Source organism: Salvia hispanica, chromosome 1 (genome assembly GCF_029641045.1).
Source record: "Salvia hispanica isolate PSC_SH4W2 chromosome 1, Shi_PSC_v1, whole genome shotgun sequence".
NCBI classification, from domain to species: Eukaryota; Viridiplantae; Streptophyta; class Magnoliopsida; order Lamiales; family Lamiaceae; genus Salvia; species Salvia hispanica.
Window position 1 is genome coordinate 51034622 of NC_142692.1, and position 26254 is coordinate 51060875.

The window sequence follows — 26254 nt, forward strand, 5'->3', positions numbered from 1 at the left end:
CAAAAACAGAAATGAGTGATAAATTTTCAGAGACGAAGGAATATTTGCGTTATTGAGAATAAAACTTTGAACGCATTATTTATTTTTTTCTTTACGTTTTGCGGTATACTGAAAATTTTTTTCGGTATGATACAATACCGTATCGTAAATTTTCGATACGATAACAATATGGATTTTCTTATACCGCAATATAGTGGTATATATCGAATATACGATATATTATCGGTATACTGAAATAGATCGAAAATCAATATGAATTGAATTATCGATACATACTGTTTATACTAATTATAATAATAATATACTCACTCAATCCCACAAAAATTTTCTCACTTTGACCGGACACGTGTTTTAAGAAGTGTAATGAGAAGTGAGTTAAAAAAGATAGTGGAATGTGGGTCCTACTTTTATAAATTAGTTTTATAATAAAATGTGAGTAGGAATGAGTTAGTGGAATATGAGGTCCGCTACCAAAAATGTTAAAAAGTGAAATGAGACAAATTTTGTGCCTTGTGGGACGGACAGAAAGAGAAAAATGGGACAATCTTTGTGGGATGAAGGGAGTAATTTTTTTTTTTTTTTTAAGATTAAGAGTTTAAAATCATACATAGATATTCATTTAATTTATTTATATAATTAAAAAGTATTTATTGCAAACCCTAAAATCATACATAGATATCCATTTAATTTTGGTATACCATTCTGAACGGTATACCGAAGTTCGGTACGATATACCGAAATTTCGATATGGTAACGATATAGATATTATCCATATCAAAATTTCGTATACCGAAATTCGGTACACCGAAACTTTCGATACGGTAATGATATGAAACTCTTTCGTATCGATATTTTCGATACGATAATGATACAAATTTTTTGGTACAATATACCGGATCGACCCAGCTCTTAAAAGCAAACAAAGGAGTTTTGCATAGTACGGTAACGATATGAAATTCTTTCATATCGATATTTTTGATATGATAATGATACAAATTTTTCGGTACAATATACCGGATCGACCCAACTCTTAAAAGCAAACAAAGGAGTGTTGCATAGTTTTTGATTTTTTGATGAATAGCATTGGTTTAATCTAGTTACATTTCTAATATGAAACAAGGATTTATCTATCAACAAAAACCTAAATAAGGAGAAATATAGCAGTAACAAATAAACGAGAACTAAAAAACTAGCACATATCACTTCTTTTTCTCTCCACGTTGCTGACAAGCCTTGTTCACCGCCCACTCCTTGGAATTCCTCATCTCAGATCCAGAGACGAACCTAAGATCCATGTCTGAAATAGTGGCGCCGCGATGGTAGGAGGACAAGCGGCGGCGGCGGCGGAAACGACGACCACTGCAGGAGCAACGTCGACGACCGCCGCAGGAGCGACGTCGACATCCGCCGCTGGAGGAGGCTCGACGTCGACATCCGCCGCTGGAAGAGGCTCGACGTCGACATCCGCCGCTTGAGTAGGATCGACGTCTGCTACCGCAACCGGTAAAGTGTTGATCAAAAAAATTATTTTTTTGAGATATTTCAGAGAGAGAAAGAGCTGCTTAGAGCATCCACAATAGCGGAAGTCCGACCGACGAGTGGTTTTAACAAGTTAGTGACATGTGAGGTTCACTACCAAAAATGGTAAAAGTGAGAGGTGATTAATTTTTATGAACGGACAAAAATAGAAATGAGTGATAAATTTTCAGAGACGAAGGAATAGTTGCGTTATTGAGAATAAAACTTTGAACGCATTATTTATTTTTTTCTTTACGTTTTGAGCTAATCATGTTTTAGAAATGATACCAACAATGAATTGTTAATTCTTAGCTAATCATATTTTAGAAATAATAATAATACTAATAATAATAATAATAATAATAAATTCCTAACTAATCATATTTTCGCTAATTTGTCCGTGAAAGAGGTCGGAGCGGAGTAAGAATTGTGGAGTAGGGAATCCGTTCTCGAAAGGAGGTGTTGTGGGCCCAATGGCAATGCAACAACGGTGGTGTGCGCGTGTGAGTTATTGTATAGAAAGAGAGCGAGAGAGTCTGAGTCAGAAAGAGGGAGACAAGGGCCCCACCTTGATCCTCAACCTATTCATCATTAGCAATTTCACTATTTGGTGGCATAAACTTTAAGAAATGTTAAGAAAGTAGGTGGAAAAATATTAGTGAATATGAATTCCACTTATATATTAATAGTTTTAAATTAAATGTGAATTGAATGAGTTAATAGAATATGAGACCCTATTACTATTTATGATAAAAGTAAACTAAGATTCCTATCTGCAGACAGACTAAAATGAAAAAAAAGGAACCCCTATTCAAGGACGGAGGGAATAGTAACTTGCTATTTTAAGAAAAACGGTATTTGAATGTTCAAAAGAAATTACTCTCTCCGTTGTCACTTTTCCAATTTTATCTGTTCCTAAAAGTTTCTCACCTTCTATTTTTACCATTACAAAATTTAGAATTACAACCTTAATCCTGTTCTATATGGAAATCGATGATCTTCCACAAGAAATCATCATCGACATCCTGTCAAGACTCCCTGTTCAAACCATAATGATCTCCAAGTGTGTTTGTAAGTCATGGCGCGATCTAGTGGAGTCCCATTACTATGTGTCGTTGCATTCTCATCATGCGGCCTTGAACTCCACCCGCCTCCCTGCCTTTGAAGACCTCAAATTCTCATGGGCTCATAGCCTCTCGGGGTTTATTGGTGGCAATCAAGTTATACAAAACCATCAAAAGGTTCGGTTCTCTACACTCACAATTTTCCGGAGCCTAATAAGCCATGCATACATAGCTCGGTTAATGGTTTGCTCTTCATGATCGACTTTGAATCCACATCCGAACTATTCATATGCAATCCCATCACTCGAGAGTACGTCACGATCTAGATGGGTCCTGATTGCTATTTATATCAATATGCATATGGGTTTGGAGTGAGCAAAAGTTGGGAGTACAAGCTTGTTAGGGTTTATGCTCATGGTGACTTTCCCCTTACCTGTTCAAGTATACAATCTAGGAATAGGGCACTGGAAAAGCATCATAATTGAGAGCCAAATGGCGTTCTGGTATCAAAGGGGGTATGTGCCTCCTTTGGTGAATGAGAATCTTCACTGGCTTCTACTTACTATTGATGATATTTTCTTATATCCTCATAGTGTTTATTGTCTTGATCTTGAAACCGAGCTATTTGAATCTTTTTCTTGTCCTCATGATATTATTGTTCTCAATCGCGGTAAAGGTTTGCATTATTCACTATCTGCTTTGAGCGGACGCTTGTGCTTCAGCGACAATGCAAATGATGATGTGATTATAATATGGTGCAGGAAGAAATATGGAGATGACAAATCATGGACTAAGGATTATGTTACTCAAGAGAAAACCACCTATGCTCAGACTTCCTGAACTTCTTCATAGCCATTCCGTAACTTATATTCGTTATGATTTATATAATGATTATATTTCGAATAGAGAAAATCTTGATTTACTTATATATTTCCAAAATCACTGTCATGAAATGCTTTATCCGTCAAAGCATTCAAAGATGGTGGGATCTTACTCGCCTTGCATGTATCTGCTCGACTATTTTATGATTCAGATACTACCTAAGTTATTCGAGAGATCAAGAAAGAGAGGAACCACACTAGATCCAACCTAGTTATTCATAGTCTGAATTTTGTTTCACTCAAATCCTTGGTGAGGGAGAATATGAGGGTTAAGTTGCTTTAATTATGATTTTATTATGGTTATATAGTGTTTTGTTTGTTAGGATTTTATTTTATACTACAATAATATATTATTGTTTGCTAATTATTTCTCTTAATTATTAGAATTTTATTTATGGTTTAATAAATGTTTTTATGTTGGATTATTAGCACAAGTGTAATCCAGTACTTATTATAATAGACTATCTATTTTTTATGTTGTGAAAATGGAACGAATTAACATATTACTCCCTCCGTCCGGCATTAGGAATCTCATTTATGGGCGGCACGGGTTTTAAGAAATGTTAAGAAAAGTTGGTAGAAAAAAGTTAGTGGAATCGGGGTCCCACTTATATATATTAGTTTTAAATGAAATGTAAGTGGAATGAGTTAGTGGAAGGTGAAACCATATTACCATTTATAGTAAAAGTGAACTGAGACTCCTATTCGCGAACGGACAAAAATGAAAAAAATGGGACTTATATTCACGGACAAAGGGAGTATTATTTTGATTGTGTATGGATATGAATCCCAAAGAGAAGTATAAATTGAGATGAAATCAAAAGAAAAGTTAAAATGGATGGATTGAATGCGCGGAAATATTATTTTATCAAAAGTTGTGAAAGAATCAACGGACCACAGCGTAGTTGGCAGTGTGGAGATATGGTGATTTTAAGGTTACGGGTTCAAACCCTGCCACATAGGAGATTTTCGGCCTTAATCTGTAAACTCGATTAAACAGGATTAGTCAGCTTCCGACAAAGGTTTATTCAGTAAATCTATGGTCAAACAAAAAAATAAATAAATTGTGAAAGAATATACTATAATTAATAAGATTAGATTCACATTTTGCAAAATGTGGCTTTGTAATCACAACTTTCACTATAGTATCTTAATAATGTTACAAGGTTGATCAGTTGATCTTACACAATCAATTTCAAAATTTTAAGTTTGTTTAAAACTTAGTGAACCTTTGGACGCTTAAGAAATGAGTCATCTTTCTTGAGACGGAAGGAGTAATAAATAATATTCCCTCCATTTCTTTATAGTTGAATCATTTTATTTTATTTTCATATCCCTCCGTACCTCTTTAGCCGAGTCGTATTTCTTTTTGGGTTGTCCTCTTTAGCTGAGTCGTATTCCTTTTTGGGTTGTCCCACTGTAGCTGAGTCATTTCCTCTTTTGGCAAAAAATACTTTTCTCTCTTACTTTTCTCTCTCTGTATCTCTCTACCTTTTTCCTTTCTATTTTATTCTCCTTATACTTAACTCATTTAAAACAATTTTTCTTAAATTTCATGCCGAAAAGAAATGCTTCTACTACAGAGGGACGGAGGGAGTACTCCCTTTTTCTTTTCTTTTTTACTCTCTCTTACTTTATTCTTTCTACTTTTTTCCCTCTCTTACTTTTTTATCTATTTCTTTCACACACTCAACATTTTTTTCTTAAACTCTTTACCGAAAAGTTTCGTCTCAATTGTGGTGAAACTTGTGATTGCACAATCAATTCAGCTTTGGTCATTCCACAATTCAGACGTCTGCGGGCTCTCTCCATCCAATTATCTTCAAAGTTCACTGGGAATATGGCTGCTTGGAGTAATTTCCCATTGAAAACTCATTCATCTTTGAATTCTATTTTCAGTATGATGTAACAAGAATTTCAATCACTGAATTTAGTTATCCTTACAACTTATAAGTACCTTTTTTTGCTCACATCTAAGTTCTTTAGGAAAGGACCAAATTGAGATGATGTAGATTGATTTTTTAAGTTATCGACTACCATACATACAGCCTAGAGGTACATAATATAGATTAGTATTGAACAGCAACAAAACCAAAAATTCTAATACATATTGACCGAAAAACTTTAGAAATTTATTTGAATTCCTATAATGATTTAACAAATACTAATGATTTAACAAATCTGTTTAAAATGAATAACTACAAATCGGGATTGTAAAAGAATATCTTTACAAAAATTGTTTCTATTCTAAGATAAATCTAATCAGCTTAAAACCATGAAGCGCCCGTGGCCTAAGACTATGTTTATCGGTGGGGTGGGTCGACCGCCACCTCACCCCACCTTTAAAAAAAAAATAAAAAATCAATAATATTGTCTCAATCTCAAGTAGACCACGGTCTCTCTCCACCCAAACACCAACCAGGCGGTCTCCATTCCATCATCCAATGAGATTGTGCCAAATGGCACAATCTCATTGGTTGATATATATATACTTTTAAATTAATATATCTTTAATATAAAATATTATAAAATTATAAAAATTATATCAAAATTCATAATTTTTCTTCCTCTATAAATAGAGACCACATTTGCTATAGTTTGCACACAAAAAAAAATATCTCTTTCCTCCTCCTATAATCTTCTTGTTTGATAAAATTTCATATTTTTAAGCTTACTTTGTTGCTAACTATGGATGATGATGAGAATAATATATTCTCCGATTCCCCAAATTTCTATCCTTCCCAAAACTACAACCCTTCCCAAAATTTTAATCCTTCTCAAGATTATTTCCCTAGTTTTGATGATTTTCCAAATTCTGATCAATTCCAAAATTCATTTCAAAACCAACATTCAAGCCAAGTCATATCACCAACCAACTTGAGTGCTTCAAACACTCCACATGATTGGAGTGAGCAAGAAGACATGAGCACCAATTATGTATTTTAAATTTTATATTTCAATTATTGTAATGTATATTTTTTTTTGTTTGTTTTTATAATTTTTAGTTTGTCATTTATTACGTTTTTCTATAAATTTACAATAATAAGTATTTCATGTATTAATAATATTATTAAAAAATAATATAAAAATAAATATATAATAGTGTGGTTGGGTGGTTGGGGTGGTCATTGATAAACCATGAAAATGTGGGTGGTTGGGTTGGATAAATATTGATGATGTGGAAGATGATGTGGAGGAGATAGAAATAAATTAAATATTGAAAAAGTGGCTGGTTGGGTTGGGTTGGGTGGTTGCTGATAAACATAGTCTAATGGATAAGGCGTTTGACTTCTAATCAAGCGATTGTGGGTTCGAGTCCCACCGGGCGTGTTTCTTTTTCTGCATTTTGTGTGTTTTGTATATGCTCCCTATGTCCCTCCAGTTCGTGTGGATTTCACTAAGTTCTCCCTTGGCTGGGGCTAAACACGATTTGGCGAGACAGATACGTTTCTTTCGACCTCATTTTAGAAAACCCTTCGCAACCACGACGGTTGTCTTGGGCCGAAATGTAGCCTCGGCGTGAGAAGAACCTATGCTTCAACTGTGATGAGCTCATACCGAACGACGATAGAGGACACGAGAGACTCGCCAGAATTAGAGAAGACGAGAGAGGAAGAAGGTAGAGATAAAAGTTGTATTGCTATTTGTTGATAAGATTGCACATTTGTAAATCTATAATGACTTAGCACCTCTAACTACTTCTTGGCAATTCGGTTATAGCTACTTCATTTCCAGTCATCAATCATCTTCCACCGATCATGGTCGTCCATAATCTTTCTTCATTGTCAGGCATCGTATCATAATCAAACGTGCGCTGAACTCGAGATATAATGCCAAAGGTAGTGCAAGCTGTTGAAGTGGAAGAGCTATCATAGTAGCAACTCAATTTAGTAAACATATCCACGAAGACACAATTCGATTTCATATAAAAACAACTGTTTGAATGTTGTGTTGGCGGTTGTCATTGAATACTGTTGTTCTCTCAAACAAACAAGTGGTAAAATCAATAGCTCGTCTACGGCTGTTGATTTATATATGGATGGAGAGGGGAAAGTTTGGCTATCTACAGTGAGGGCCCCTCTAAACCTGATTAGGGAAACACCAATGCTACTATAGCTCCTTTTCTAGGTCAGCAAATCATATTATTCTGTTACAAGCAAGGCATAGTCTGATCCAAATCAACAGACTACCTGTTAAGCCGATGACGATTAATCAGCTTGCATTAAGCAGTTTTTATGGCTAACGGCTTCCCTCGACCCATAGAGAATCCCTTTGTGCCGTCTGGCATACGAGGAACAGGAGGCGCCTTGGATGAGTTCAACACTGGAACATCTAATGATGCCGGTCCAAAACCACCTCCTCCATTAGCTGCGTGATGAGGGCGTCTACGTGCTTGTCCCTGTCCCTGCCCCTGCCCCTTCCCTTTTCCTCTGCCCCTGCCACCACCACTACCAGAATTGCGCCCCTTCTTCTGTCCATTGCCTTTTGTGTAATCCTCCAACTGCACACATGGAAGATATTACTATTATTTGCATGACAAAAACTTGCATACATTGGGTTGTACGGAGCATCTAGTATAATTAAATCCGATTAGGATTCATTAATCATCATTGGGGGGATGCAAGACTTAGACTGGGTTATCAAACATCTTCCAGAAAATAAGTAGGTAAAATTGGAAGTAGAAAAAGGTTATAACACTCCACCAACTTGGCCACTTAAGGCAAGGGTAACTTCATAGAATTTGAGAGATATCGAATTTCTCAACTGGATTTGAAAAACCATCAGCACTAGAATAATCAACTCTTGAGTTGAAACGGAAAAAAATGGTGATCATTTGAATTAGGCCCCTCACCTGAAGCTCATTATTTCGTGCATCACAGTTCCACACTGACTCTTCCAAGCGATTCTCCTTGAAACCCTGCGTCTCTCTAACGGTTGCCTCGTCTTTCTTACCAGAGGGCTGACCCTCGTGACCAGCTTTCTTTGTTCGTGCTTGAGTAGATTTTACCTGTAGATCTAAAAAATAAGCATACAGAAATAAAACTTATGCCAATATAGAATCAACAGAAATGGATGACAAAAAAACTTAACACAGTAAATTTGACATGTCGCTGGCCGGCTTAGGTATTGCTTTGAAAAGGAAATAGAGGACCATGACAGAAAAATAGAGGACAGAACAAACATAGGTTAGAGATCAACCATAACCAAATTCTACAATAAATATAGGCTCTGTCATCGATACATATTTATTATTTACAAATGCATCCCTGAAAAATTACCGATAACTATTTGACATATGAGCGGAATTTATATTTGAAGAGATTAGTTATTTTAACTTTACAGGAAAAATTGCTTGTGTAGATAAACAAAACTGGTAGACATACAGGACTATCAAGCAGCAATCGAACTTTCAGACCATTCCTCCAGTTGCTCTCATCTTGCAGTTCAGAGACCTGCATATAGAGCCAGCAAATATCAATCAGTTAAGAACTCAAGGTGTCAAGCCAGACAGGATTATACATAGTTTATGGATTCAAAATGTCATACCGCTTTCTCGGCATATTCAACAGATTCATACTCCACAAAAGCATGAAACTACATGAAAGTATTAAATTAAGAGGTTAGCAAGGTTTTCAAGTATGGGAATAAGTTATGCCATTAACAAAACTTACATAGAAGTATATTCATCAATTACAAGTAGGAAAATCTAGGAAAATCACGAGAAACATAATTTTATACTGTAATAGCTTATTTGATATTCAGAACTTGTTAAGAAACCCATTTCGAATGGATTTTCAACTACATGAGTATATTTTTGTTGGTCTTCCAAATAGAGAAATCCATTTGAAGGTGATCAATGAATGCAAATAGACTTTTGGAATAAATGATTTCTCTAAACCCATCTTGCAAAATGTTGTACCTTATAATTTCAGTAACAGTGCAAAATTCAACACGGAAAGGAAATATATAAAAGGGTACTAGAAATATATAAAAGGGTACTAGAGCGAGTTTTTCATTTAGCAGATATTAAGCTCATTTTCTCTTAACTAATACCAATTCTTCACATTACTGTCTAGTGTCCTTGTCAAAACCAAAAGGGCCAGATACTGAGGGACACAGAACTTTACATGTTCATCACAAAAATAGGATAATCTTAAGAATCAAGACAATTTCCTTTGACATTAGTTCTGGCGAGCAGAACATTATCATAAGAACCGCAATGTTGTAAGCTATTAAGAGCCAGAATTTCCTTCCAGAACCATCATTAATTCTTTAGTGTTCTCGTACACACTATTTAATCCATGTGAGATTGTGCAGAAATCTAACATCAAGGTTTTTTGTCAAACTTTTTCTTTGAAGCAATGAGCAGCTGGTGTAGATTTCCAAGTAAGTGAAGTGCTACATACAGAGTGAACAATAAATCTTAAATTCCCTTGACAAAGATCTATGTAGCACCATGAGGCATGAAATAAACGTTACCTTGAAAAACCAAGAAACAAGAAAATAGTTGCTTTAGGTGATAAGCATCTTCAAAGATCTAAGTAGCCTCACGAGGTATGAAATGAAACTTTAATTAAGTGAATACCTTGCCAGCACACTGTGATCTGTCACCTTTTCCTGTTTTTCCATTTAAATTCTGAGGTGCACAGGTACGGATTGACTTAACACTGGAAAGAAATATCATCAAAAAAGTGTATAAAAGATACAATAATGGAATAATATATTTTTTTGTAATTTGTATTAGTTGTGCAAAAACAGGGTAACCATGTACCTTCCTACAGATGAGAATATTTTCATGAGCTTCTGGTGGGAGTGATCCTCGGGCAAGTTTTCAGCAATGACTATACGAGACTGTAGAAAAAAAAGTGATATCATTGAGGATGAGACCAGAACAATGAAATTATATTTAACTTAAGGTAGAAATATAAAACCTCAAAATAATTAGAGCACAGCAATACAGCATAAAAGATGTCCGAATTTTGCAGTTTCTAAACTAGAATTATGTTGCAAACATAAGAAATGACAAATAAAAAATATAACACATACTTGCAGCTCTTCCATATCTGATTCAGTTAATGGATGCTGGCGTTTAACATTGTTTCCGTCTTCACTTACTAACTGGAGGCCAAAGGACACCACAAAAAAAGTAACTCCATAATGTAGTTAAAACCTGCAGAACTAGCAAATATTATAGAAATAGGTTGGGGGTTGGGGACTCTGGTGATTGCAAAATTACCAGTTTATTTGAGCTCCGCAGGATACTAGCAAGCTGTGTGATGTTGGTAATGGCACTTTTCACCTTCTTGAATGATGCAACAACAGAAAGTGGCACTGCATGACAAAATATTGGACCAACATTTAACAGCCGTAAATGGGTGTAGTAATAACATAACTATACTCCCTCCTCCTTAGTTTCTGATTAAGGTGTGGCTACAGAGTCCAAAAATGCTACCATAAATTTATTAGTAAAGGTCACAACAGTGTATTCACACATTTTTAATCATATGGTCAACATTATGATTTCTTTTCAGTCTTAGGAGCTTAATGCATAGTAATCTAAATCAACTTTGCTACACCTCCTACAAGTCATTCTAAGTCATAACCAGTAATAAGGTGACAATTTTCAAAAGGTCAAGTGACTCAAGACCTCAGCACTATTCTACAACAATCTGTTTCTCCTTTTAAATCAAAAACAAGAAATTGGCAAATAGGAACTCCCAGCGAATGGGAGGGTGTCTAAACGAAAATTCCATATCAAAGTTATGCCCCATATGTTACACAATGGTTAGGAGGTAAGTTTAAGACATCACCACCAAAGTTTCTACCACTCTTTATAGTTTAGAGACACAAGAGGGAGCATTAATTAGGTAGCAATAATTGTGTTTATACTCCTACATTACAAGATCTCTACAGATGGAAATGAGAATGTTTTTACTCCTACATTACCTGCTTCTACCCTTTCATTATACAGGCTTTACAAATGCCAAACCAAAAAACAAAATGAATGAAACACCATCAGACATCATATTTCTATAACACCAATAATTTCAATTAAGGAAGCAAAAGATTAACACATCATATAGAATAAACAGTGGTAAGAAGACCCTCACCATAACCTTCAGGATCTTTGCACATAAACCTAAATAACTGATCAGTTGTTGCCAAATTGATATCACTGAAATAGAACTCGACCTGCAGCAATTACATAATTTGGTGATGTTATTTATATTTACAATAAAACACAAACACTCGACAACTGATTAAATTTTTATGTAAATACTAAGCGACTGTTATATATGATCCACACTAATGTATTCATTTACAAATACAGTAAGAGAGAGCTGATAAAGAAGCCACTAGGAATCGTGCAGGCAAAAATAGCATCCATACTAGATCATCTAATACATACAATAGAAAGAATTTTAAATCGCGGATACAAATTGCAACTACAACGAAAGCGATACATAAAACCTAACCTGGCGGACTACTTTCTGGTGTGCATCGTACAATCCATTCTTCGCCGAAGAAGCCGCAGAGCTAGCAGTGTTGGCATCGGGCGATTGCTCTCCCCGGCCAACTGGATTCACGTTATACGCATAGAACGGCGCCGCATCTTGCTGGTAATAGGCCTCGTATCCATAGTAAGGCGGCGGCAGAGGCGATACAAAGGACGGCGGCCTCGTGTACACAGGTTGAAGCAGGCGCGGCGGCGGAGGTGGTGCGACGGCGGAGGAGGAGGTGCGGGGCACGAATTCAGCAGCCTTGGCGCTGAGCTTTTTGCCGATTGCAGCTGAAGGTGAATTTAGGGCATCAGAAGCTTGCTCCTGATCCATCAATGCGGAATAGGAGTATCGAGTTTTTCGAAATGATTGGATGATCTGCAGATCAAGTAAATTAAATTTGAGAATCTCTCTTCTTCTGTGGAGAGATGGAAGGCGGAGTAGAGTGAGAAGATGAGTAAAGTCTGCAGCTGAGAGAGACAAACAAGATTTCGGGTTTGGAAATGGAGGCCAAAATATGGAGGATTATTCTCAGAGAGATTTTAATTCTATCTTATTTGAAAATAATGTTTTCCGCGACACATTTCCTGCTTGGTTGGTTGGTCACTAAAATGAATGATATTGACGTCGAGTCAATTATTTAAATCCTCTATCCATTCACGATATTTATGATAGGAATCTCTTACTCCCTCCATCGCATAAAAGATGTCACATTTATGAGACGACACGAGATTTTAAGAGATTTTGTTTTGTGTGATAAATGGAGAGAGAAAATATAATTTTTATATTCATGAGAGAGAGGACTTTTTCCATAAAAGAAAATATGACATCTTTTGTGGGACAAACTAAAAAGGAAAGTGTGACATCTTTTGTGAGAAAAAGGGAGTATAACATTATTTAAAAAAATATAATTAACATTTAATATAAAATTCATACCGCCTATGTTCCCCTAAAAATAGAAGCTATTTCCATTTTTGATCGTCGAAACTTATGAACTTTAGTATTTTAGAGCATTCACAATAGTGGGTTAACTCCCGCCCTAGCCACCGGCTAGCGGCTCGGGCTTGGCGTTAGTCCACTATTGCGTTAGTTAACGCGACGGACGAGTGGACGACGGATGAGAGGTCGGGCATGGACTAATCGGCTAATCGATCATTGGCCGCCTATTGTGCGGCGAGCGATTGGCTAGTTGAATTTTTTATAATATTTTTAAATATTTTTTTATTTATACTCTATATTTACAACTCATTGCACTTCATTTTTTTTAATATTCGATAAACACCAACAATTAAAATGAATTAAATCGTATTAGCCAATTTATTTGTTGGCCTAAGGCATTACCTAGGCTGTTGTTCGATTAGGCTATTGCTAGGATGTGGGAATGACATGATGATGTGGCAGAGGAGTTTTTGGCTAGGCTATTGCTAGTCCGATGCTATTGTGGATGCTCTTAGGACGTGAACTTCACAATCCATTAACACTACCTCTACTATACTTTTTCTCTTATTCTATCTTACTATTTTTCTTTTCCTCTCTCTTACTTAACAACTAGTGTTAGTACCCGTGCTATGCACTGTACAAAAAAATTTCAAATAATGAAGATATATTTACCGCTAAATAGATTAACCTAAAGTATATAGAGTAAATAATATAAAAATATTGAATTTACTATTAAGAATATTAACTAATTAAAATAAATACTCATAACATTAAAAATGATTAAAAATATTATAAACAAACATAAACGCAAAAATAATTGAGTTCAAATAAAGAATAAAAAATACTAGTACATTAAAAATGAAAAATTTATATATAAATATAAATTATGAAAAAATAAATAAATATACCGGAATCATCGTCTATAATAATAAAACACTTAAACTTCCATCTACATCACCTACAACACAAAAATGAAATTTGTAATAGATAATATAATAATCATAAAAATCTATCAATATAAAAAAGATATAAGTATATAGACGGAAAACAACAAAAAATAATACAATTGATATAGATGAAAAAAATTAAATAATAATGGATATAAATATAGAAAACTAAACAAAGGAAAAAGACCATTCAACAGACCTAGATATTTTTCAAGTACAAAAATGAATGTCCATTACATTAGTCTAATTATTTCCCAAAAAAATACTCCCTCCGTCCCATTAAATATGCAACATTTGGGAATCGGCATGAGTTTTTATGTAATGTTGTTTTATGAGTTAATAAAGAGAGAGTAAAGTAAGAGAGATGAAAAGGTAGAGATGGAAATGTTTCCATTTTAGGAAACGTTTCATTTTTAATGGGACAAACTAAAAAGGAAAATATTTTATTTTTAATGGGACAAACTAAAAAGAAAAATGTTTCATTTCTAATGGGACAGAGTGAGTACACTTTATAGAACAATAAAAGACCTTCCATATCATAAATGATTTTTAAAAAGATTTAGGCTAAGATGAAATTAGTCATGTAGTAAAATATTTCAATTTAAATAATAATACCGTATATATGTGAAAAAAAGATTGATTATTTCAAAAATTCGGGAAACTAATATAACGTATAAAAATATGCAAAAAAAGAATTAACTTTCCTCAAATGAAAAAGGGTAAGTATTAAAATTGATCAAGAAAATTAACACCATTCCTCAATTTATGATTACTAATAGTTAAATAATTAAAATAAACAATAGCAAAATACTAAAAATGGATAAAGATAAATTTTCCCTCTTACTTTATCAATTATTCACTAAAACTCGTGATTTTCACCCAATTCTCTTTTCATTTTCCCATTTTCCTCCAAAAAGGGTAAAAGTGTCTTTTCACCCAATTGATCTTACTTTATCAATTTGCATTAAAACCCGTATTTTTTGCAATTGAGTCAGCAGACACCTTTTCCTTGCTTTTACTCCTTATTTTCCGCTTTCGTGCTACTATTTTCTTGGTAGATTTTTTACATTATTGCTTTTCCCAAGTTCTCTCGTAGATTAGTTCACCCAAAGCTAAAGCATGGCTGCGTAGCCAACCCCCTTAGCTTGGGCATGTGAAATCACCCAAACATCGCAATCACCATTCTCTGTGGGTTCGACATCCCAACATACCACGTATTATGTCTGTAATATATTGGAAAGAAGGGAACTTATAAATGTTACGATCAGGCGAAAGAGTTGGAACACGACACTCAGTCCAGAGCCTGTCACCTCCCAAATTAGGGGAGGACTAGTATAATACGAGTGATATGGAGTATAATGATGATCAGTTAGCAGATTTTACAATATAAAGTAGCATAACACATTATATTCATTATATACCATAACACCTGTACTATCTGCCCACCCCTAATTTGGGATTAGTGGGATATCTAGAACTGCTTATTTTGTCTCCAAAATTAAATTTTAAGGTGTGCTATTATTTTTAGGCGTACACGATAAATTTTTTGAATAGCTCATGATGATAACGTGCCTCTTTTTAGTTTTTACTATTCCTTAATCATATGTTTATGTATATCTATATGAAGAGGAAGGTGTATACAAATTTACACTTAATCAAAATATCATACCACTATAATATTGGTTGTCTTGTTTTAGAGTTTAGAATGTTAGCCGTGCAATTCGCATTCACCAAGAGGCTCTCTGATACCCCTCTACACAAAATTGCAATATTAAGCAGCCGCAGCCATAACAAAATTTCAATGATGTCTGGTCATCTCCAAAACCATTCCATTCCAAAGCTTCGAATAGCCTACCAGGTCGTCCCTACCTCTGGGTCTCGGTCTATATCTTGGTTTTGACGGCAAGTTGGGTGGTGCAGGGTGTCCCGGGAGCGTATGGAGAGGATGCAGCAGTGAAAGCCTACCCGAATTGCGAGACAATCCCGTGCCATGATTTTGTGGATGCCATACAAGTAATTATATTCCTTTCTCCGTTCGCCATTACTTGTAAAACTAATAAAATGCATATTTCATTAATTTTTTCCACCTATTTTTTTTAGACTTTCTTAAAACCTGAGTCAGATCAACTAGTGACATTACTTGTTTGCAGGCGGTGGAGAAGGGTTGCGCGGAGGAGGCAGTTATCCCAATAGAGAACTCGATTGGCGGCAGCGTACACACAAACTACGACTTGCTGCTCCGCCATACGCTTCACGTCGTTGGCGAGACACATCTCTTTGTCGACCACTGCCTTCTTGCACTGCCACTTGCTGCCAAACACCACCTCACCTGCGTCTTCAGCCATCCACAGGTCTCTCTCTCTTTCTCCATGATTTATGAATAGAGAAATAAATGATCATAAAATTGCAGGCACTTAGTCAGTGTGAACTGTCGATAAACATGTTGGGAGTGGATGCAATTCCTACTCAAAATACTGCTGTCGCGGCGCAGGTAAATATATTTTAACCAACAATTACGTTTTAACATCCAGAAAATCTATGTATAGTACTAAAATGAAATCATTTTGGAGACAAATTAATGTATCTAAGTTGGCGCGGATATTTTAAACAGTACTATATGTACTGTTGAGATCAATTCACCTTTTAATTTCATTTGCATATCTAAATAAATTGTGAATAGATTAGATATTTTCAGGTTAATTTTAGCATTAGTTAGACTAGGCGAAGCTAATTAACATCTCAAATTTAAGATGGTTGCCTCCCGAGGCGTGCGAGAGAACGGGGCTATTGCTAGTGCTCGTGCGGCGGAACTCTATGGCCTAAACGTACTTGCTCACAAATTTCAGGTAATTTTTTATGGTTATTCTTAATAAATTGCCTTAATTTTAATCCATTTAGTCTAAATTTACAATGATGGAAAATGTTTATGGTGTCTCCAAACATACACACAAAAAAAAAAAAAAACCTATTTTAAGACAATATAGAGATTGAAAAAAATAGCAAAAAATTGGGGGTGTGAAAAAAACCATTAAGAAGATTTTTTAATACAATTAAGGACGTTAATTTGTACGTCCTTATTGTTGGTGTCCCAACTAAAATTAGACGGTGCAAATGGAGCGTCCTGAAAAAACAAAAGATTAAGTTAATTTGTCCTTACTTTAGGAACGCTTAATTGTTATTATTTTTAAAAATTTTCCAATGCGATCGCGTCTCAATTTATGTCCTTAAAAGATAATTTTTTGTAGTGATGGATGGTCATATAAATCGATTGAATGGCTTGATCCATGACAGATTAACAGATATGACGGGAAAGCAGTAGTCCTTTCGTCCCACAATAAAAGTCCACATTTGATTCAGCAAGAATTTTTAAAATTTACAATTTACTAAAAATAACATGGAGCATACTTTTTTGCATTATTAATATTATTAATATTAATATTATTATTATTATTATTATTATTATTATTATTATTATTATTATTATTATTATTATTATTATTATTATTATTATTATTATTATTATTATACAAACCAAATAGATAACTGACCACACATGCATGATTCAAATTTATGGAGATGTCATTGAGATTGGAATTATATACTTATATGTCTGGTCTTATATTCACTAACTACACTTTGTTCACTTCAACAAATTTTTATCATACATGAGTTCTCCGTTCACTTGTACAATTAAAATCTTGGATATAGTGATCTTCTTTTCATTTCATGAGTTTTAAATTCACATCTATAAAAAAAAATCCATTTCTTAAACAAAATTGTAGTAGCATATAATTAAGTCGATATTTTTGTTTTAAAATTGCTTTATTTGTAAGCAGGACCGATCTAGTAACGTTACCCGTTTTGTAAAACTTGCAAGAGAACCTCTAACTATCCCAACAACATATACACGTTTTAAGGTACGTTTATTAATTGTGATCTTACTCACTTAACCATTTTTTTAACATAAAAAATTATAATAATAACTTTATTTTTGTTTTTAGACAAGCATAAATAATTATAATAATAACTTTATTTTTGTTTTTAGACGAGCATTGCATTAATTCTAGATGAACTGCACAAGGCTTTATCTGTGTTTGCTGAGACTGGGATTCACATTTTCAAGGTATATATAATTCATCTTATTAATTTTGGTAACACTGATTGAGTTCACTTTATAGCTGATTTCCATCCAATTTTTAGAATTTCATTAGGATAACTCCAACACTTTACTGAAACTTATTGTAAGATTGAGAGCAGACCATTGGAAAAGCATTCAACTATTGCTGTCATTGGATATAAACATGGGAGTAACATGTGAGTTCATTCTATTTATTGTTTAAATTCTTCTATTTATATTCATATGATTTTTCAAGTTCAAAACACTAAATCATTTCAGATTGCCTCCTAATATAATTATCAGACGCAGGTATTTTAGGTGCGTCTATTTCATCGACTTTGAAGCTTCTGTTATCGACCCCAGGGCTCAATGTGTTCTACAGCGTCTCCAGGTCAGTTTCAAGGGCTCTATTTGGTAACTATGTTTTAATAGGATAAAAAGAATTATGCCAGTTTTACATGTGTATGCTAAATAAATTAATCTACCAAACAAGAATTTAGTTTGTGCTACTTATTTAACATATCAAACACTCCTTATAAATTATATTAGTACAATCTAAAATTAAATAAATTAACTTGTTTATTAACTAACTAGGCAAATCCCAATCAAACTACCAAACTAGTAGTTTTGATGTACAAAGCGGAAAAATAATCTACTCCCTCCGACCTATAGAAATAGGTCATATTTTCTTTTTCGTCCGTCCGATAGAAATAGTCCATACCCATTTATGAAAATCTTTTTTTCCTTCTTTTTCATTTATCAGTTATGGGCTCCACAATCCACCACACAATTTCAACTATTTTTTTTTCCTTCTCTCTAACTTTACCAATTATATATTAAAACTCGTGCCGATCTCAAATGGCCTATTTTTATGGGACGGAGAGAGTATATAAAATTCACTTAAAAATCAGACGATGTGATTTACTTATTTTGTCAACAAATTTAAAATGTTTGGTATAAATCGAACATTATTTAAAGTTGAGACTGTTTTTCGAAAATGAAAATGTGAGTTGAAGATATTTAAAGGTAAGATGTTGAAAGTTGGCAACACAGGATTAGAGCATCCACAGCGCATCTTCAAGTTGTCTCTATCTCGTCTCTCAGAGACGAAACAGATAAGAGACAGCGATGCAAGCTCCGTCTCGTCCCTTATCTCTTCCGGAAGAGGAGGTTCGCGAGCTGTCTCTTGGCGACATGTGGCTCTCCCATTCGTCCGTGACGCCCACTCGCCGTTTATATCCGTTAAAATTAATTTTTTTTTTTTAAATTCAGAAAAAATTCAAAAATTAAAATTAAAATTAAAAAAAATCCCAAAAATTATACTACCGTTTATAGCCGTTTTTTTCAAATTTTTATTTTTTTTTCAATTTTTTTAAACCTCCAATCATTTCTATAAATATCAAATCATTCCCACAAATTATCTACCATAAAAAAACTCTCTATTCTCAATCAAACACTCTATTTTTTATTATGTATTTTTTATTTTTATTTTTTTGGATTTTAATTTATTCGTATTTTTATTTTTTTAGTATTTTAAATTGTAATTTTATTTTATTTAATGAAGTGTGTTTTTATTAATTGATTTTGTTGAAAATAAAAATAAAAAATGAAATTGAATGAATAGTTAAGGAATAAGATGGTTAAGAGATGGAGAGATGCAGGTGTTATCTCCTAGTTAAGAAATGAGGTAAAATGTATAATGGGATCCATGAATAGTGAGGAGATAAAAGTGTTAAGAGATTATAAGAGATAGCGTTGTGGATAACTAATTAGCAATGTGTCAGTATTATTGTTGAGATTTGACACTTAATTCTCAGGAATTGGCTACTTATGTTCGAGTTTTCGGTTGCTATCCTATGGACATCGCCACGTGGTAGAGACATTCTTATTTACTCCGTGTCATATAGTTTATTTGTTTTTTGGAATAATTCTAAACTTATGTAGTTGTAGTATTGCTAAGTAGATGTTTATTTCGAATTTGATAAAATTAAGAACTTTAACGGTTAATTATATTTGAACTTATTTGAATACTAATTAAGTGGAGTATTTTTTTATTTTTTATTTTATCAATTTATCATAGAGCTCAAAGCAAATATCTATAGATGCATCTATTTGTTAAAGATGCACTAGCTTCTTGAACTTCAAATTTGGATCCAAATTATTTAATTAAGAAAATAAGACTAAAATTCCATTTTTAAATATAAATATATGACCATTTTATGATTTTGATTCAAAATATTATATATTGATAACTTCGAAACCTCAACATTACTGAAAATGGTACGAATGGTTAAATTTTAACAGTCAACTCCCAATTAGTCCCCCTGACATTATAGTTTTAGTTAAATTGGTTTTCTACCACATCAACTTTTCCTGAACTATAATAACATATTAGAAATTGCTCACTCACCCCTTAAGTCGATGATGAATGGCTCCTTTCTAATATGGTATCAGAGCGGACTAAGTCGATGATGAATTTTATCTCTTTATCTCTTCTCTTGTCTACCGATGTGATGGAAGTCCGATGTGTCATTCTAGCCTACACGTGAAGGGGCGTGTTAAAACTCTTAAATCTTGTCCAACATCGACTTGGTGATGATCCTAGCTCATCTATATAAGTATGGATAACCCTCCCTCTTATAAAGCCTTTTAAGGGGTGAGTGTCTCATTTCTAATATAGCAAATAATGAAATAACTGTTTATAAAATATACTCCTCACTCCTAAGTCCTAATTCATAATTTTGAATATCTTGGGGGGAGTATATACAATACCAAATAAAGATGATGTTTTTTGGGCACATATACATTTTGGGTCGGGTGATGATGTAGAAAATTAAAAAATGCTACTTATAATCTAGTAGTAGTGAAAAAGTGAGGCTTGATTAGGATTCAAATTCTATTTCTCTCTCCTCTCATATGTAAATATCTTTCTAGACATTAGACCACAATCTCATTGAGGAAAGTGACAACAAAATTTGGCACGTGAAGACACATACTAAAATATAAACATGCAAGTTTTATCCCCCAGAAAAGGCACAACATACACACAGGACGTAGCATCAAGATTAATTACAAAAACAGATAGTGAAAATCAAGACATGAGATAGTGTGTTATATATGTCCCAAAAGCAAACCCAAAAACTGAAAAGAAATCAAAGCCATGGAGAATTATATATGGGAGTGGCAACAGATTTAACTTGAAGATATTTGTGAAGGCCGTTGATCCCCAAATCCTTCCCAAATCCACTCATTTTATAACCCCCAGCTGGTGCATCATTGTCAAACCCAAAATAACAATTGATCCATACTGAACCAGCTCTGATCGACCTCGAAACTGTGTTTGCAGTGTTAATGTTGTTGGTCATGATACCTGCTGCCAATCCATACTTTGTGTTGTTCGCCCTCATTATAACCTCTTCCATACTCCTGTTGTTTGGTAGACAAGATAGATAAGAAAAAACGTGAAAACAACACACATTGTAGGTCATATTAAGGCCGTAATACACTTACTTAAATTTCATGATTGACATAACAGGTCCAAAAATCTCGTCCTTGGCGATTGTCATATCATCCTACCACCCAACACAAAAACAAAGCTACATTGTTGTCTTTTGGATGGTAGAAACATTTACAATACAATATATACATATATATTTGTAGGCCGGATTGTATAAAGGTAAAATAGATAATCATGAGATATAATATAATATTGGCATATTGAAAAAATGAGCTAAGATAAATTTCAATGGGCCAAGCTTTTGAGAACATAAACTGATTAAACATGACCATTAGTCACAAGTAAACATAACAATTGAACTGCTTCATACCTTGACATCAGTGAATATAGTGGGCTCGATATAGTAGCCCTTCCGATCCAAAGGCTTTCCACCCGTCAACAACGTGGCTCCTTCCTTCTTGCCAAGCTCAATATACCACATAACTCTTTCGTATTGTTTCTTAGTAACCTGTTTATATAAAAAAAAGTCATTTACTTACTTAATTATATTCAAATCAATACATATATATGTACTAGAAGTAGAAGCTGCAAACCATACTTGTGGGCCTTGATTAACATGTGGATCAAAAGGGTCACCAACAACCCATGTTTTCAGCTCTTCCAACAATCTTCCGATAAATTTATCATATATCCCTTCTTGGACGAACACACGAGTCCCAGCCACACATATTTGGCCCTGATATTATTTTTGTGAGCACAAATTAAACAATGAAGACAAATTAAAGAAGAGATTGTTAGTATACCTGGTTAAAGAGACAAGCATTGAGAGCAAGAGGAGCAATCTTATCAACATCCACATCATCGAACACGATGAAGGGAGACTTGCCTCCCAATTCTAGGCAAACTTGCTTTAAGTTGCTTGTTGCTGCTGCCTCCATTATCCGGTGTCCCGTCACTGTCGACCCCGTGAAGCTCACCATGTCAATGTCCATATGTGAGCTGATTGCAGCACCAACCGTAGCTCCATAGCCCGTCACGACATTGATCACCCCATCGGGCACACCGGCCTAATCAACATATGATTAATGTTAAAAATCTTTTCAAATTTGTCCCACATTGACTTGATAATGATTCTGTTTCATCTATATAAGTATGAATATTTCCCCTTTTATGAGTTCTTTTGAAGGGGGTGAGTGACTCATTTCTAATAATATTAGTCAGAATAAATTTTCGACGTGATGGATGGGCATGCATGCCTACCAGTTTGGCCAAATGAGCATAAATGAGGGCGGAAAGGGGAGTTTGTTCGGCCGGCTTGACAACCATGGTGCAACCAGCGGCCAGCGCAGGTGCGACCTTCATGCAAAACATCTGAGTCGGAAAATTCCATGGGATTATGTGTCCAACCACGCCCACAGGCTCAAGCAGTGTGTAGCCGTGCAGCTCTCTCGACATTTTTAAGGTTTCACCGTGGATTTTGTCGGCCGCGCCAGCGTAGTAGCGGAACAGTTGGGCTCCACTGCTGATAGACATCATCTTCCCCAGACTATATAAGTTGCCAGCATCCATTGTGTCTATAGCAGCTAGTTCTTCTACATTTTCTTCGATAAGGTCCGCTAATTTCAGCATTATTTTCTGCCTTTCCTGCGTACGACATCAATATTTTACTCCCTCTATCCGTCATTAAGAGTCTTAGTTCACTTTTTACTATAAAGCACGAGTAGGCCATACATTCTTCACTAACTCATTTCACTCACATTGGATTACTTCCCCGTCCATCAATTAAAAAGTCATTTTGGCGTGTTTGTGAGTTGACCAAGCGGTAGAGAGGTTAATGCCTGAGGCCAAAGGGTATCAAATTTGAGTCCTCTGTGGCACAACCTTTAAATTTAAATTCATTTACCCATAAAAAAAAAGTCAATTTGACTCGGTTACGAATTTTAAGAAATTATTTGACTTTATGAAGAAAAGTGAATGACAAAAATTAGTGTAATGCAAGTCTCAATATTAATTTTATGATGAAATGTGAGTGAAAAAAAGTTAGTGGAATGTGAGGTCCGTATACCAAAAATGAAAAAAAGTAAATGATTCTTTAAGTTGTGAACCCACCAAAATGATAAAATGATTATTTAAAATCACGTGTTCAACTTAAAAAGGTGTCATCTTATTCAGGATATAGGAGGAATGCTATCTTTTTTTCCACCTATTTTACTTTTCTTATAACTCGTGTCAAACTCAATCGAGGCTGCTAATCGTGGATAAGGAATAGTGCTTACAGAACCGGGCAGTCTGGGCCATGAGCCATGATCAAACGCCTCACGAGCAGCCTTGACAGCTGAATCAACATCTTCCTTATCCCCTTCTGCAACCTTACCAATTACTTCTTCACTTCTTGGATCAATTGTCTCGAAAGTTTTCCCTATTTTTGTTTACAACAATTCATGCATCACATTTTCTCATATAAATGAAATATCATAATTTACGAATAAATCAGAATAACCAAATCATATTCTTGGAAAATCAGATTCGCAACACATACATATATATGTCCACGTCTTTCCGTTCAAAATTATATAGGTGGTCGGAAACAGAGCTAGGGTTTTTTATATTGAAATATTTGTAGATGTTATCATTGATTTTTTTAAAGCTTATTCCTTAATAATTAGCATATGTCTTAGTTACAAATTAAGGTTTAACTGCCTCCCTTATTTTAATTCCTCACGAATATTTTTTATTTTCAACGGGTAATCTCTCGCGTAATTAACGAGTTTCATATCAATTTGATAACGTGTACGGTGTATCATAGTTGTTTTACAAATTTCTTAATTGTATTCTTGTTGAGCATAAAATATTTTATGTATGTTTGACAACGACTATGTGTTTAATAAAATAGGATGGTGGGATTTATTTGATAAAATATGCATACCTAAATCATTTTGACTAAGTTATTACTCCCTCCATTTCTTAAGAATAAAAACTCTCTTTCTTGGTCCATTCTTAAGATTAAAAACTCTCCATTTAGAAAATAGATCTCACAATCTACTAACACTAATTCCATTATTTTTTTCTCTTCTTATGTCTCATTCTTTTCTTTTACTTTATCCATTTTTTTTCTCCATCTCTCTTACCTTATCAATTTTGCATTAAAACCCGTGTCGTTTACAAAGTTCTTGTTCTTAGAATACGGAGAGAGTATTTTTTTTTCTTGGAATTGAACGTTAATTTATGAAGATTAATTCAACGTGAAATTTTAACTCTAAATTGTGTTAAGATCATGACTCATGCCCTAACTAAGACACTATTGATATGCTTATTCAGTAAGAAAATGCTAACTGTTTCGTTAATGGGGAAAATGTTTTGATGTGATTAAAGGGTAGTTAAGTAGATATGCATACCTGATATAGAATCAACGAACTCCCCATTGATGAAGAGCTTTGTGAACTTCACTTGAGGAATCATGATCGTCGATTTCTCCACATCGCCATTTCTTTCCCCACTCATCTCTCTCCTCTCTACTCACCTATCTCTCTCTATATATACGTGTGTGTGTGCGTGTGTGAGTGTTCTTATTCCTTCCTCTGCTTGTTAATTCCAATATATAATGAAGAGTGAAGACATTATTGCAGACAACAACATTAATCAACTACTACTATTATCTTTCTTTCTACTTTTATTTACAACAATAGACTATCTTTCCTATATTCATTTTATTTTAAGAAATTGTTTAACTTTATAAATAAAAGTGGATAAACAAAATTATTGGAATATAAGTCCAAACTTTATAAATTAAATTTATGAGTGAGATAAAATATTTATTGGCTGACAAATAAAAAAAATACGTTTAAAGAGAGAACTATTTTTTAAGTTAAATGTTATTTTGAAATAAATTCCAAATTACACATGGAGTTCATTATAAAAAAGACATTTACTGTAGTCCGGAAATTACATACGGAATTATTTTCTTCTCCACGTGAGTGGATTGGAAAATATAAGGTTACAAATTACAATGGAGTTGGATATTTATGTTGTGGGTCATTTTACTTTATTGCATCGTTACGATGACCATTCCTTTTTTAACAATTATTTACAACCAAATTGAGGGTAAAAGTTGACGCCTCATGATCTAGATTCGTTTACTTTAATTAATTTGTTAAATTCCAAACCTGAAAAAATTAACTTAACTATTAAGAAATTCATGAATGTACTTAATAAAAAAAAATTCCTTCGTTCTATAAATATGTGTGCATTTTTCATTTTCGTCCGTCTCATAAAACTATATGCATTTCATTTATGGAAAGTTATCCCAATTTATAACTCTTATACATCAATTTATATACAACTTATATCATCATAAAACACTATTAATAATGTAGTCTCACTATCCACAAATCTTACTTTAATTACCATTTTTATTATTTCTCTTACTTTGCTAATTTTGTCTTAAATTATTTTTTGAGACGAACAAAGTATGTGGTGATAAAATAGAGTGATAATAGCATCTAATACTTTAAAATTCACACCAAATTTGGCATTTCCTGTAAACTTTAAAAACGGTAGCAAATATTATGAACTTCAATCGATGTACCAATCCCCACGACAATGATTTTTAACTCAATTTAGAAGTGACGTGACTCGTACGCTCTCCTACATGGACACACAGGATGGTGCAGGGAAACGACAACGTTTTCAGAACATTTAAACCACATTGTTTCAGCTGAAATTACACTTAAAAATGTTTTCATAAAAAAGGACCTTCAGAATATGGACCTTCAGAATATGAAGATTAATGACCAATTGCCACCACAAGAATAGTAGAACAATTTATTTGTA

The 26254-nt window shown here is 34.1% G+C and overlaps 4 protein-coding genes across 5 annotated transcripts; 2 read left to right on the top strand and 2 right to left on the bottom strand.

Moving 5' to 3' along the window:
- Nucleotides 1-2996: 2996 nt before the first annotated feature.
- Nucleotides 2997-3422, top strand: LOC148934089 (uncharacterized). Its single transcript, XM_089062179.1, has one exon. The coding sequence runs from the start codon at nt 2997-2999 to the stop codon at nt 3420-3422; it is 426 nt and encodes a 141-aa protein (XP_088918305.1).
- A 3940-nt stretch (nt 3423-7362) lies between these two features.
- On the bottom strand, nt 7363-12557 carry LOC125217802 (la-related protein 6B-like). 2 transcript variants are annotated; one of them, XM_048119344.2, is made up of 11 exons: nt 11941-12557; nt 11575-11656; nt 10701-10795; nt 10511-10582; nt 10236-10315; nt 10050-10131; nt 9011-9058; nt 8848-8916; nt 8555-8593; nt 8316-8471; nt 7363-7964 (listed from the first exon to the last, which is right to left on the bottom strand). In XM_048119344.2, the coding sequence occupies exons 1-11, from the start codon at nt 12295-12297 to the stop codon at nt 7686-7688; spliced, it is 1359 nt and encodes a 452-aa protein (XP_047975301.2). In that variant the 5' UTR covers nt 12298-12557; the 3' UTR covers nt 7363-7685. The 2 variants fall into 2 exon arrangements, with proteins under 2 accessions (XP_047975301.2, XP_047975302.2); XM_048119345.2 differs by lacking the exon at nt 8555-8593 and having other exon boundaries at nt 11941-12555.
- A 2002-nt stretch (nt 12558-14559) lies between these two features.
- LOC125220427 (arogenate dehydratase/prephenate dehydratase 1, chloroplastic-like) lies at nt 14560-19966 on the top strand. The gene is made up of 10 exons (XM_089062180.1): nt 14560-14569; nt 15691-15863; nt 16001-16201; nt 16261-16341; nt 16601-16696; nt 17687-17767; nt 17896-17973; nt 18097-18164; nt 18271-18358; nt 19785-19966. Exons 1-10 carry the CDS (start codon nt 14560-14562, stop codon nt 19842-19844), a joined length of 936 nt encoding a protein of 311 aa, XP_088918306.1. The 3' UTR covers nt 19845-19966.
- A 997-nt stretch (nt 19967-20963) lies between these two features.
- On the bottom strand, nt 20964-25069 carry LOC125219580 (aldehyde dehydrogenase 1-like). Its single transcript, XM_048121598.2, has 8 exons — nt 24820-25069; nt 23701-23843; nt 22685-23068; nt 22228-22491; nt 22023-22160; nt 21795-21932; nt 21478-21539; nt 20964-21393 (listed from the first exon to the last, which is right to left on the bottom strand). The coding sequence occupies exons 1-8, from the start codon at nt 24923-24925 to the stop codon at nt 21120-21122; spliced, it is 1509 nt and encodes a 502-aa protein (XP_047977555.1). The 5' UTR covers nt 24926-25069; the 3' UTR covers nt 20964-21119.
- Between the last annotated feature and the right edge of the window lie 1185 nt (nt 25070-26254).

What these genes read in the sequence shown, in the direction of transcription:
- LOC148934089 (XM_089062179.1), top strand. Translation starts at nt 2,997, where the DNA reads ATGGTGACTTTCCCCTTACCTGTTCAAGTATACAATCTAGGAATAGGG.
- LOC125217802 (XM_048119344.2), bottom strand. Translation starts at nt 12,297, where the DNA reads ATGGATCAGGAGCAAGCTTCTGATGCCCTAAATTCACCTTCAGCTGCA. An exon ending in GATCACAGTGTGCTGGCAAG is followed by an intron (nt 9,059 to 10,049) that starts GTATTCACTTAA and finishes ACTTTCATGTAG; the next exon opens with TTTCATGCTTTTGTGGAGTA. An exon ending in GATTGCTGCTTGATAGTCCT is followed by an intron (nt 8,594 to 8,847) that starts GTATGTCTACCA and finishes TCCTTTTCAAAG; the next exon opens with CAATACCTAAGCCGGCCAGC.
- LOC125219580 (XM_048121598.2), bottom strand. Translation starts at nt 24,925, where the DNA reads ATGAGTGGGGAAAGAAATGGCGATGTGGAGAAATCGACGATCATGATT. An exon ending in ATGCTCATTTGGCCAAACTG is followed by an intron (nt 22,492 to 22,684) that starts GTAGGCATGCAT and finishes TATGTTGATTAG; the next exon opens with GCCGGTGTGCCCGATGGGGT. An exon ending in CTATATTCACTGATGTCAAG is followed by an intron (nt 21,540 to 21,794) that starts GTATGAAGCAGT and finishes GTTGGGTGGTAG; the next exon opens with GATGATATGACAATCGCCAA.
- LOC125220427 (XM_089062180.1), top strand. An exon ending in CTGGGATTCACATTTTCAAG is followed by an intron (nt 17,974 to 18,096) that starts GTATATATAATT and finishes ACTTATTGTAAG; the next exon opens with ATTGAGAGCAGACCATTGGA. An exon ending in TATAAACATGGGAGTAACAT is followed by an intron (nt 18,165 to 18,270) that starts GTGAGTTCATTC and finishes TATAATTATCAG; the next exon opens with ACGCAGGTATTTTAGGTGCG.